This window comes from Salmo trutta, chromosome 14 (genome assembly GCF_901001165.1).
Source record: "Salmo trutta chromosome 14, fSalTru1.1, whole genome shotgun sequence".
Taxonomy (NCBI): domain Eukaryota; kingdom Metazoa; phylum Chordata; class Actinopteri; order Salmoniformes; family Salmonidae; genus Salmo; species Salmo trutta.
The window spans coordinates 74,418,413-74,432,422 of NC_042970.1; the positions used below are offsets into that span (position 1 = coordinate 74,418,413).

Here is a 14,010-nt window from a genome sequence, read left to right on the forward strand (position 1 = left end):
ATCGTTTAGATGTCTAAGTTCATAAAGTTTATAAAGTACGACAAGTGTTGATGTTAAGGGAGGATGGAAAGATTTGAGTCTGAAACACACACTTACTAACGTGTGTGACTGACACACACACACACACACACACACACACACACACAGGCGCACTTACCCACACAAAGTACTGCACGCACACACTAACACACAGTACTTGCTGCCTGCTCACACCCACACACACACAAAGTACAGCATGCCCACACACACACGTGCGATCACACACTCGCTGACGCACACGTACACTCTGAATTGTAAACTCTTATATAAAGAGTCCACGTGTTTTCTGAAATGTTACCCATGGTACACTGCGCCTTTTTACAGTCAAATAAAGGCTATATCTGATTTTCTATAAAGTTGACAGCCTGTCCCACATTCACCATGACCATTCCTAGTGTGATCTACATGAACAGCTCTTTTAATTTTAGATCCTGTTTAACACTGACTGGGATGTTTACATGTTGCCAGATTGGCCTTCTAAATTACAGTACAAGACAAAAGACCTACCAGTAAATGGGCCCATAATGGTGACATATGATCTAAAACCTTAAATGAGTACTTTAAAGGAGATAGGCTATTTAGTTATATTTCCAGCTGCAAATAGCACTAAATGTCCACTAAATATCTGTAGTAGTAAAGGAATAGAATTCCCAGAGAGGAGCCTTCCACAACAAAGGCTGAAAATGTGATGATCTGTGGAAATGAATACAGTATGTCTCTCTGATTCCCATCTCTGTGTGTGAAAAGCTCTTGGCTGTGTAAGAAACAACAAGCCAAGGGACAATCTTTCATTGAGCGCTTATCTAAAGTCGGCTAAACTCTCGCCTGTCAACCTTGACTTATCAAACAGACGTTTAAACCCCTTCAAAATCCTCTCGTTCTGAACAAAGTTCCAGATGCTTAGTACTGTTAAGTCGACACACTCCACACCTCTACTCTGATTTTGTTTTACCATGGGGTTATTATTCAGCCCTCCTGTTCCTAAGATGCTTTCGATAAAATGCTCTGGATTTCCTAGCCTGGTCGCAGATCATTTTGTGGTGTCTTGTCAACTCCTCTGATCATTGGCAACAGCACAAACAGTTTTGGGACCAGGCCGTAAGGAAAAAAACTCTTCCATATCCAACAAAAATCTCTCTTAATCTCTGATGTCTATGGATGTAGGAGGCAGTTTGCTACAGCAGGGAAGCCTTTCTAAACCTCAAATACACTTCAGGTTTGCATTTACTGCTGTGCAGAAGAATTCTCAGCAACAGAAGGGTGATCGATCCTACATCTGTACCTTGCAGGGTAGCTCTGGTGTCATAGGGGTCATACACAGTATCTATAGGATAATATATTACCAATGGTGTAATTAAAGGTTATGTTTAATCTCTCTGGCTGCTTTAAGGCTCTTTCAGTCGTATAGTACAGCTCAAAGGATTTTGATAGGGAAACTGAGTAAGGCATCAATACTTGGGCACAAGCACCTGTAAGAGAGATCCCTGCTAGATTGGGATCACCAGCCTTAATTCTTCTGAACACGGATATTTTGTTACTTTGCAATGTTTCTATGACATCACATACTTTGTACTTCCCCAATCAAATCATAAAGTTTCGCAACTTAAGTTACAACGATTTATCTGATGTAACAAAGATTCCTGAGAAGTGTAGATTTTGTTTTACAGGCGCAGGCACAGAGGGTTTCATTTGAACAAAAGAGAGAGGCTAACTTTGGTCTTCCACATGTATCAACTATCAACCAAAATATCTGAGTACTTTTCCAATATCAGTTTCTTATTTTTCGAAAGATAACTTTGTGAAAGAACACAGTAGATAGTCAGACAGGCATCAAAGACCTCAGAAACCTCAACCTCACAGCCCGGCACCTTCTACTAACTCCACTGGGTTACACTATGCAAACATTAGAAAGGTTTCCAAGATCAACATATTTTCGCTTGACATTACTTTTCTAAAACCTGTTGAAGCAACATCTATCTGTAAATATGACCATGTGGTATTAGAGTCAGGAGTTAGGAGCACTGACACAGCATGGGCAAAATGCTTCAGAAACCACAACAACTGTCTAACACCTAACCTTCTAGCTTTCCAATATCTGTTTATTTCCCCTTGATAAAATGTTCCTAATGCCCGGTGCCCACAACGCTGTTCAAACACAACCTGCTCTAAACACATCTTTGTGAAACCACATGGTAGTGAGTCAGGTCAAGAGCACTAACTGAAGCATCATGGTCAAGGAGCTCCATGCTACTTTCTTAGTGCCACGGACCTGTCAGCCATGTAACATAAAGATTAGCTCAGTTGCTGCCATGTGTCAACACAGCAATGAACACATGCTCAGGGTCCAGGGTTAGATGGGGGGGTGGAGAGGTAGAAGGAGGAAGGTGAGGGAAGAGGAGGAGGAGAAGGAAGAGGGGGAGGTGTTGCTCCAAATACACAACTTCTGTAGCAAGGGAGGAATTAAATGATCCCTTATCCAGATCAGTTTGTGCTATCCTGCCAGCTGACCGCAGGAATGGGCAAGACTGGACAAACTGATCTGGGACCATGATAGAATAAAATCACCTATCTACAAATAGGCCTTAGTCGGTGGTCTGTGTGTGTTGCAGCTGTGGTCTACTGTGGCCTACTGTGGCCTACTGTGGCCTACTGTGGTTGGGCAGAGCAAATAAGATCTGTCCCCTGGCACCAAGGCAGTTAGCGTGTCATGCTAATGTTGCTAACGTCCTTCTAATGGTATTTTCTAAATCCATTTTATAAGAAGCAACAGCCACATGGAGTATTGTTTTTATATCACTCTCCTTACTGCCATTCCCCGGCTTGACTCGGTAAACTGTTTACTTTCACAGAGGCACGAGGATTAGGACAAGCACCTGTCGTCCGGGTTTAGCCGGGGTAGGCCGTCATTGTAAATAAGAATTTGTTCTTAACTGACATGCCTAGTTAAATAAAGGTTATATAAATAAAAATAAACCTGCCTTTCCCTGAATAAAGAAATACAAAGTGGTGTAATGCTATTTCAACTTGATGTCCCCCTAAAGCAAACTGAGGGATTTCAAAGCAATCCCTCTACTGTTAGTCTACTATCCCAGAGCTGTTAATATAGCCACTAATCAATCATCTAGCCACTAATTAATGTCAAAGCTGACATTATTATTGCCTGGCAGGGGGTACTGTGCCGTGTCGGACCTGGGAAAACACATTAGAGAGCTTTGGTTAATGTCCCCCTATCTGTCTGGTCAGTGTGACAGAACTACTGACACCTTCTTTCTCATCAACTGCAGCACTTTACTTCACTTTATAGCACTTTACTGCAGCAATTAACATTTATGGTCCTTATGGTATTTCTGATTATTGTATTATTTTGTTCAAATACTTGTGTAGTAACAATATAATTACTATGGTAACAATGTTGTAATAACATGCTGTTGCTTTCTAATAGCATATTAATGTAGTTGAGCGCTTTTTGCAAAAGAACATGAATGTCATACCTTCAACCATTTGTCTTTCTGAGATCTACAGCGGAATCCCCAGCATCAATGGTGAGCTATTGTTCTCTACAACATCATGGTACGGGACACATAGCAAAGCTTAGAGAACAAAATAACAAAAGCATTCAGAACATGTTCTCCATGTTTTCCACAGGTCTTTATCCGTCATCAGCCGCCCGCCAGTACCATATCCTGCATGCTACACTCTTAGAAAAAAAGGTTCCAAAAGGGTTCTTCGGCTGTCCCCATGAGAGAACCATTTTTAATTCCTGGTACAACCCTTTTAGGTTCCATGTAGAGCCCTCTGTGGAAAGCGTTCCACATGGAACACAAAAGTGTTCTACTTGGAACCGAAAACGGTTCTTAAAAATGTTAGGACAGTCGGAGAACCCTTTAAGGTTCTAGATAGCACCTTTACTTCTAAGAGTGCATTAACAGCACTATGAACCTTTAACAGAGATATAAAAATGTTTACAGTCATTCTTTGGGGATAGCTATCCCCTCGCTAGGCTAAACCATAAGTCCTACTACAGTACGGACAGCTATCCCCTCGCTAGGCTAAACCATAAGTCCTACTACAGTACGGACAGCTATCCCCTCGCTAGGCTAAACCATAAGTCCTACTACAGTACGGACAGCTATCCCCTCGCTAGGCTAAACCATAATTCCTACTACAGTACGGACAGCTATCCCCTAGCTAGTCTAAACCATAAGTCCTACTACAGTACGGACAGCTATCCCCTCGCTAGGCTAAACCATTAGTCATACTACAGTACGGACAGCTATCCCCTCGCTAGGCTAAACCATTAGTCATACTACAGTACGGACAGCTATCCCCTCGCTAGGCTAAAACATTCGTCATACTACAGTATTGACAGCTATACCCTCGCTAGGCTAAACCATTAGTCCTACTACAGTATGGACAGCTATCCCCTCGCTAGGCTAAACCATTAGTCCTACTACAGTATAGACAGCTATCCCCTCGCTAGGCTAAACCATAAGTCCTACTACAGTATGGACAGCTATCCCCTCGCTAGTCTAAACCATTAGTCATACTACAGTATGGACAGCTATCCCCTAGCTAGGCTAAACCATAAGTCCTACTACAGTACGGACAGCTATCCCCTCGCTAGGCTAAACCATGAGTCATACTACAGTATGGACAGCTATCCCCTAGCTAGGCTAAACCATTAGTCATACTACAGTACGGACAGCTATCCCCTCGCTAGGCTAAACCATAAGTCCTACTACAGTACGGACAGCTATCCCCTCGCTAGGCTAAACCATTAGTCATACTACAGTATGGACAGCTATCCCCTAGCTAGGCTAAACCATTAGTCATACTACAGTACGGACAGCTATCCCCTCGCTAGGCTAAACCATTAGTCCTACTACAGTATTGTAACGACCCTGGGTTTATAAGCGCGGAAATCGACTCTGCCGGACGAGCATGCTTTTGCGGCACAGTCGATAGCGCGCCGGACTTCGGGCTTGAAGGTCGAGGGTTCGAGACCTGCTCCCTGCCTGCCTGTTCATTACATTGGTGTCGGAAGTGATCGGACCTTGCATCCACGACAGTGCGTGTGCTTGGCCAGTGAGCGCGTTCCTGTAAGGCGTTGAGTCGCAAGCTAGCGCGAGGACGCTCTCTTTGAAAGGAGGGAGTAGTGTAACGACCCTGGGTTTATAAGCGCGGAAATCGACTCTGCCGGACGAGCATGCTTTTGCGGCACAGTCGATAGCGCGCCGGACTTCGGGCTTGAAGGTCGAGGGTTCGAGACCTGCTCCCTGCCTGCTGTTTCATTACAGTATGGATAGCTATCCCCTCGCTAGTCTAAACCATTAGTCATACTACAGTACGGACAGCTAAACCATTAGTCATACTACAGTATGGATAGCTATCCCCTCGCTAGTCTAAACCATTAGTCATACTACAGAACGGACAGCTATCCCCTCGCTAGGCTAAACCATTAGTCCTACTACAGTATGGATAGCTATCCCCTCGCTAGGCTAAACCATTAGTCATACTACAGTATGGACAGCTATCCCCTCGCTAGGCTAAACCATTAGTCCTACTACAGTATGGATAGCTATCCCCTCGCTAGGCTAAACCATTAGTCATACTACAGTATGGACAGCTATCCCCTCGCTAGGCTAAACCATTAGTCCTACTACAGTATGGATAGCTATCCCCTCGCTAGGCTAAACCATTAGTCATACTACAGTACGGACAGCTATCCCCTCGCTAGGCTAAACCATTAGTCATACTACAGTACGGACAGCTATCCCCTCGCTAGGCTAAACCATTAGTCATACTACAGTATGGACAGCTATCCCCTCGCTAGGCTAAACCATTAGTCCTACTACAGTACGGACAGCTATCCCCTCGCTAGGCTAAACCATTAGTCCTACTACAGTATGGCCATACTGTGTCTGCAATAGGAGTCTCACCACGTCATTCAAGTGTGAAGCAACAACTACTACTACTACTACATCACAACAAGAGAAGAATAGCAAAACAACAACAACAACATCCATAACAACAATAACAGCTAGAGAAGAATAGGAATATTACAACAACATCCATAACAACAACAACAGCTAGAGAAGAATAGGAATATTACAACATCCATAACAACAATAACAGCTAGAGAAGAATAGCAAAACAACAACAACATCCATAACAACAACAACAGCTAGAGAAGAATAGCAAAACAACAACAACATCCATAACAACAACAACAGCTAGAGAAGAATAGCAAAACAACAACAACATCCATAACAACAACAACAGCTAGAGAAGAATAGCAAAACAACAACAACATCCATAACAACAACAACAGCTAGAGAAGAATAGGAATATTACAACAACATCCATAACAACAACAACAGCTAGAGAAGAATAGCAAATCAACAACAACATCCATAACAACAACAACAGCTAGAGAAGAATAGGAATATTACAACAACATCCATAACAACAACATGTTCTATAGCCTCAGAAGAACATTCACTGAGGAGGCAGGCCTTTTGTAGGGGCTGTAGGTGAGAGGGGGGAGAAAGAAAGAGAGAGAGGGTGGAAGTGAGAGAGAGAGAGAGGGTGGAAGTGAGAGCGAGAGAGAGAGAGGGTGGAAGTGAGAGCGAGAGAGAGAGAGGGTGGAAGTGAGAGCGAGAGAGAGAGGGTGGAAGTGAGAGCGAGAGAGAGAGAGGGTGGAAGTGAGAGCGAGAGAGAGAGGGTGGAAGTGAGAGCGAGAGAGAGAGGGTGGAAGTGAGAGAGAGAGAGAGAGGGTGGAAGTGAGAGAGAGAGAGAGAGGGTGGAAGTGAGAGCGAGAGAGAGAGGGTGGAAGTGAGAGCGAGAGAGAGAGGGTGGAAGTGAGAGCGAGAGAGATAGGGTGGAAGTGAGAGCGAGAGAGAGAGGGTGGAAGTGAGAGCGAGAGAGAGAGGGTGGAAGTGAGAGCGAGAGAGAGAGAGGGTGGAAGTGAGAGCGAGAGAGAGAGGGTGGAAGTGAGAGCGAGAGAGAGAGAGGGTGGAAGTGAGAGCGAGAGAGAGAGGGTGGAAGTGAGAGCGAGAGAGAGAGGGTGGAAGTGAGAGCGAGAGAGAGAGAGGGTGGAAGTGAGAGCGAGAGAGAGAGAGGGTGGAAGTGAGAGCGAGAGAGAGAGGGTGGAAGTGAGAGCGAGAGAGAGAGGGTGGAAGTGAGAGCGAGAGAGAGAGGGTGGAAGTGAGAGCGAGAGAGAGAGGGTGGAAGTGAGAGCGAGAGAGAGAGGGTGGAAGTGAGAGCGAGAGAGAGAGGGTGGAAGTGAGAGCGAGAGAGAGAGAGGGTGGAAGTGAGAGCGAGAGAGAGAGGGTGGAAGTGAGAGCGAGAGAGAGAGGGTGGAAGTGAGAGCGAGAGAGAGAGGGTGGAAGTGAGAGCGAGAGAGAGAGGGTGGAAGTGAGAGCGAGAGAGAGAGGGTGGAAGTGAGAGCGAGAGAGAGAGGGTGGAAGTGAGAGCGAGAGAGAGAGGGTGGAAGTGAGAGCGAGAGAGAGAGGGTGGAAGTGAGAGCGAGAGAGAGAGAGGGTGGAAGTGAGAGCGAGAGAGAGAGGGTGGAAGTGAGAGCGAGAGAGAGAGGGTGGAAGTGAGAGCGAGAGAGAGAGAGGGTGGAAGTGAGAGCGAGAGAGAGAGGGTGGAAGTGAGAGCGAGAGAGAGGGTGGAAGTGAGAGCGAGAGAGAGAGGGTGGAAGTGAGAGAGAGAGAGAGAGGGTGGAAGTGAGAGCGAGAGAGAGAGGGTGGAAGTGAGAGCGAGAGAGATAGAGAGAACTAAATGGCAGAAGAAAAACAGCCCCGCGCTTCAGGCTGCAGATGAGTTGTGGGCCTAGAATGGTGTCTGGGGCGCTAATCAGTGCTGCCTAAGAAGATGGGTCAGAGGCAACTTCCCCTTCTCTGACAAACTGGTCAGGGCGATATAAAGCACACAGCTGGGGAAAGAGAGGGATGAGAGAGAGTGAGAAAGGGGAGAGAGAGAGAGAGAAAGGGGGAGAGAGAGAGAAAGGGGGGAGAGAGAGAGAAAGGGGAGAGTGTGTAAGACAGAGAGGTATAGACATAAATTAAGCACTGTGTAAGGCGATACATACACTTCCCTACTGTACTATGTTATGGCTATTTGGGTGTAAAACCTTAACATATGGTTCCTGGTTCCTGATTCAGGAACAGTTAAGAGAGGAACTGCCTGGTATTCCCGTAATATATAGAACACTTATCTCCCTCACTAGCTTTAAGCACCAGCTGTCAGAGCAGCTCACAGATCACTGCACCTGTACATAGCCCATCTATAATTTAGCCCAAACTACTACCTCTTCCCCTACTGTATTTATTTATTTATTTATTTTGCTCCTTTGCACCCCATTATTTATATTTCTACTTTGCACTTTCTTCCACTACAAATCTACCATTCCAGTGTTTTACTTGCTATATTGTATTTACTTTGCCACCATGGCCTTTTTTGCCTTTACTTCCCTTATCTCACCTCATTTGCTCACTTTGTATATAGACTTATTTTTCTACTGTATTATTGACTGTATGTTTGTTTATTCCATGTCTAACTCTGTGTTGTTGCATGTGTCGAACTGCTTTGCTTTATCTTGGCCAGGTCACAGTTATAAATGAGAACTTGTTCTCAACTTGCCTACCTGGTTAAATAAAGGTGAAATAAATAAATGTTAAAAAAACAACCAGCGGTAGTAGTAATGTATAGGACATAAACTACAGTACTGGGCTATGTTATGTTATGGCTACTTGTGTGAAGCCTTAACATATGTTACGATGCCTCAGGAACTGGTATTCCCATTACGCTAAGATAGAAAACCTGTAAAAGTAGAAGGCAGGCATGACAGGTGCTCTAAAGCTGGACTGAGACTAGGTTACATCAAAACTTAACTGACTCAACAAAGAGTAATGAGAGAGAGAGAGAGCACATAAGGGTCTACTGCTTAACTTTATACAAACGAGTAGCGTATACTGATGTGTAAAAGTAATTCCATCAGTGTCTTTGCCTAGACAAATTTCTCCAGAAAAATACAAGAAATGAATGGAGTATTGTTTTTGACAAAGACCGCGACTGAAGACTTCTCCTTTTAACAAGACATTTGATCTATAATCCGAATAATCAGTTATCTCCACATCTGCCCACAGTTAAAGCAGATTCTCTACATGAAACAATGATTTATTTACAATTCACTGCTCGAGGTCATTTTCCATTGAATTAGCTGCTACTGTGGTTACTATGTAGTGGCATGTAACTACACACATTTCAAGAAATGGTTGCAAGTTGACAGTTCAACCAAATTTCAAATGTACATATTTGTTTTCTTATCTTTAAAGCAGTTTATGGTCAAGGAGAGACTACAAATGTCTACATTTGTAATAGCCTGAACTTTCCCTGTGACCCAAAACGAATGTGTATTATTAGTCAGGACTGGTGAGTAGGCTATAAATCATGTGTAGAGAGGTTAATCATTCTATGTTCTTCTAATTGATGGACGGCTATAAACCATGTTGTGTGTCAGGTGAGGGGTCTGCGTATATAGAAATTGTTGCTGTTTTAAAATAGAATGAGTGGGCAGGCAAGCCATATATGGACTGCTCTAACATTTCACTTTCTAGCTCAGTAACACACAAACATGGCCGCTTGATCCTACGCCTCTCTGCACACTGACGCGTGCATACACGTGCGCAAATACACACACACGGGTTCATGCACACACACACACACACACACACACACACACACACACACACACACACACACACACACACACACACACACACACACACACACACACACACACACACACACACACACACACACACACACACACACACACACACAATTAACTCTTTTCCGTTCCATCCCCAGTCAAATCCTTACTCTTGTCCTTATCGTTAATCAGAGGGCGTGTAAAACATTGGTGTGAATTACACATATTTACTCTACTATTTACTGTCTCAAACTCAAACACATAAGGCCTAGTTCATAGACTTATATTATGTTCTGTGACGACGATCAAAAATCGAAACGTCAAGAAAAATTGCCTACCTGTGCCGTTTGACTGGGCTATAATTCTAAAAAAAATATATAGATTTTGGTTGCAGTAACGGAAATAAATGTACATTTGTTGGTAAAATGACATTTAAAAAGTGATTTAGAAACAGACATCAAGAACCTGTGCTGTGCTGCATTCGCTTGTCTTGATCGAGCAGATTGCTTCTCTCACAACTTTTATACTGAATTACGTCTTATATATTTTAAGCCGCGAGACATGTAATCTGACATATTACTTATGATCTCTCCCTTTTTTAGTTACTCCATCATGATAAGTCCCCATAAACTCCCTTCACAAATAAGGTACACCTTTAAACTGTGCAATATTCCTCCCTCAAACAGCCTACTTTACCACGGCTCACTGGTTTACATGGTAAAATGTGGGGTTTTCTATGATCAAATCGTACATATTAGTGCACTAAAATACTGCTTGTACCCTTTTGCATGTACACTAGGTGTACAAAGACATGGACAGTACAGCGGCTTCATGCCAGTAAACAGTTGGGCCAACTTTATTATTACAAGTAGTAGCAAAAACAAAGGCTTACTTTGTTATTGTAAAAGTTAACACTGATAATCAATGTTATATAAGAGTCAACATTGATAATCTATTATAAACCAGACTAAATCCAGTACAAACTACCCTTGCATATGTATTCACACCTATGTTGAATTAAATGTTAATACAGTCAATAATTACAGCTTACCTAATATACATTCAAAAATTACATTTAATCAGTGGAAAATATGTCAATGATTAGCAAATAAGATAATACCTGTTTTTTTCAAGATGTAAGTCAAGGTCAAGGTTGCATAATACAAGATAGATAATCACTTATATTACACTGACGCTGGTAAACTTTACACACCTGAAAATAATCATGGTTGGGGAAATTCCGTGTGTGTCGTTACCTGTAGCAAATGTACTTTTTGAAGAAGACACCAAAGGCTATTACATTGCACACGTACGATAATGTATTACATATTATTTTTTACATAAGATTACAAAGTTAAATGTTGAATCTGATATCAAATAGCGATTTATTGTTGCTATGACATTTGTTCCACTGACAATGTAAGCATAAGATGGGACATTATAATAAAATGAAGTGGATATCTAACTTCACTGTAGGGGGATTAGAGGAAACTGTCCGTTTTCTTTTCATAGAATGAGATATTCTTCAATAAACTCAATTCATCTCTTCATTATCGATAATACATATTGTTGTATTTTAAACTAGTGAAGTAAATAAAATATGTATTTACTACAACTTGTGCAATGTGTTTGAATGCCAAGTTAATTTGGCCTAGGGGAAGCTAAAGGCTATGACAAAAGTGGTAAACATTGTATTTGTGATTTCTCTTAAAAACAAATATACTGATTTATTCTACACTATATTGAGAATGGTATATTCCATATCGTTATAGTTATATAAATAACAATAAAGTTGTAATCACAAGGTCTCAATCCAACTTCTCATATAACTCTTGTTACAGGTCGTTAATTAAAGGTCTCGTATTTAGCTCACGTTCATTTAGAAAGTCAGGGTTTTTACTGGCGTCTGTAGAATCTCTTGGGCTGTTTATTGCTTATTTATTTAACAAAAACAATGATGTATTCATTATTTAAGAGGGAGATCTAATACTTTTATTTACTTCTAATGTTCCTCAACTCCTATAAGCCCAGATTTCAGTCTAAGCCAATGGATTTTTGTGCTAATATTCTCTAAAGAAGAAATACTAAAAAACGAACAAATAAAAGTATAATAACATCAAAACAAAGGGAATGTTTTAGGAAACACAAATATAAGGAGAAACGACTAATACATTCTTCAACATACTAAAGTTCTATATAATTATGACTAGCAAATTTATTTTAATTTCAACAAAATTAAAACTTCAATCTAATATTTTCTGTTTTGCCTTTAGGTCGTCCTGCCTACTTTACTTAGAGCATAGTACTGCTTGTGTTTCAATATGAGACCTTACTGTCTGTTATAAACATACACAGTATGTGTGTGTTTGAGACTGAGTGAGACAGCTCTTCTATAAAAGATCTTTGTTCTAATATTCTCTGTTTTCTCTTTTTCTCTCTTCCTGACTGTTTCCATGGTAGGACTGTCTGTAAAACTCTGTTTGAGACCGTGCTATTCCGCTCCATGGGAGAATGAACACTAGTGAGCCACAGTGAAATAAATGATTGTACAGAAACACTGTAGGCCATTGAGCCCACCCCTTCCACCTCATCCATCTTGCTCACAGGGATGACACTGAGGAGTTTTGGGAAGTGTTTTTTTCCTCTTTCCGCAGCTTTTCCGAAGCGTATAGACACTACAACTCATCTGCCACCATCGGACTACAGTATTCCTTGGAACTATTTTTCAGAAGTTTGAATTCCATCATCCATAGCTAGTTAGAGAAAGATATATTCATGAATACCAGCCTGCCAAATCTCCCTTCAGCAAATGTATTTTCCATCCCAATTCCTCGGAAGTTGGAATTCCCTCAATGCCGCTAAGGAGACATTTATTAATTTATATGTTCCTCCTAAATCCCCCTTGGAACTAATTCATTTTCATACATGCCTTTGGGATAACAGTCATGGCATGTATATATATATATATATATATATATATATGTCTTCCCATAGCCTGTCTATGGCCCATAGCATACCGGTATATGTACATATATTTGCAGCAATATTTCCCTTACCTCTGGAAGTGTTCGTTGGACGTCTTGGCTCCCATATATCCTCCTTGGCTTTTCCCCGTCATTTCACCAGTTTGGCCGTTCTTGACACCTTCGATGTGAGCGTCAAAGAGAGCCTTATCCCAGGCCTGTTGCATGGCCAAAGAAAATCACTAACTAGTCCTTTATCTTCACTAACCAACCACACACACCCCTCAGAAAAGTTGTTACTGACTGTCACCGTTGGAGGGGCTATAAATAAAAAATCCTTTGGTGTAACTCTCTCTCTCCCTTGCGATTGCTGACCGTTAGCCTAGGGAGGCTGTTGAATACTGTACGCGCAGTCCCGTGGACTACTTTAACTCATCAGGAACTTTTCCTCTCTCTTCCCTCTCTCTCTCTTTCTCCCCGGTGCTTCTCCTGACAGACAGCGACAATGGCAGCCAGCAAAGCCCCTGGCCTTAGCTCTCTCCCTCTCTCCCTCTCTCCCTCTCTCCCTCTCTCACTCTCTCACTCTCTCACTCTGCTTTCTCTCTTCCTCCTCTTCTCCCCAGTGACAGAAAGTAAAACCCCAGGGGAGGAGGGTGATCAAAGGGAAACGACCACAGTTGAATGAAGAGTTTGAGGAAACGACAGAGGTGGGGAGAGTTGGAGGGATAGGGTGGGATAGGGAGGGAGGGAGTGGTAAATTAAAAGACTCTTGACCAAATTGGGAGTCCCTGCCTGCTGGCCCAGTGGTGGTAGTGTGTGCATCATATTCGGACGGTGTGTGTAATAACAGGGGAAGAGTCCTCCTTACGCCATGCTGTTGATTATCACCTCATGCTCACAAACACACACACACACACAGACAAACACACGCATGCAAGCAGGCACGCACATGTGTGTGTATGTGTGAGTGTGTGTGTGTGCGTGTGTGTGCATGCGTGTGTGTAGGGGCTGCTCCCAGTCCCTAATTCCCTAGGACACAGTGTCAGATTATTCACATTTTGTGGTGGCCTGTCTGTCTGGGGTTACACCTCTCTGCCTGAGCCAAAAGTCCTGGGACCCCTTTCAATCATAAATCACTACTGGGGAAGAAAAGTACTGAGTGGAAGACTTAGCAACTACCCTCTCTACCGGTTCACTTTACCCTTAAAGAGTCAGCTACTACCCTCTCTACCAGTTCACTTTACCCTTAAAGAGTCAGCTACTACCCTCTCTACCGGTTCACTTTACCCT

The 14,010-nt window shown here is 42.6% G+C and overlaps 1 protein-coding gene across 1 annotated transcript in view; it reads right to left on the minus strand.

Moving 5' to 3' along the window:
- Positions 1-13,272, minus strand: part of LOC115147871 (RNA-binding protein 20) — a 76,053-nt gene extending 62,781 nt beyond the window's left edge. The window contains exon 1 of the mRNA XM_029690137.1: positions 12,814-13,272. Within this exon, the coding sequence (XP_029545997.1) occupies positions 12,814-12,947 (134 nt within the window). The 5' untranslated portion in view covers positions 12,948-13,272. The remainder of the gene's footprint in view (positions 1-12,813) is intronic.
- Between the last annotated feature and the right edge of the window lie 738 nt (positions 13,273-14,010).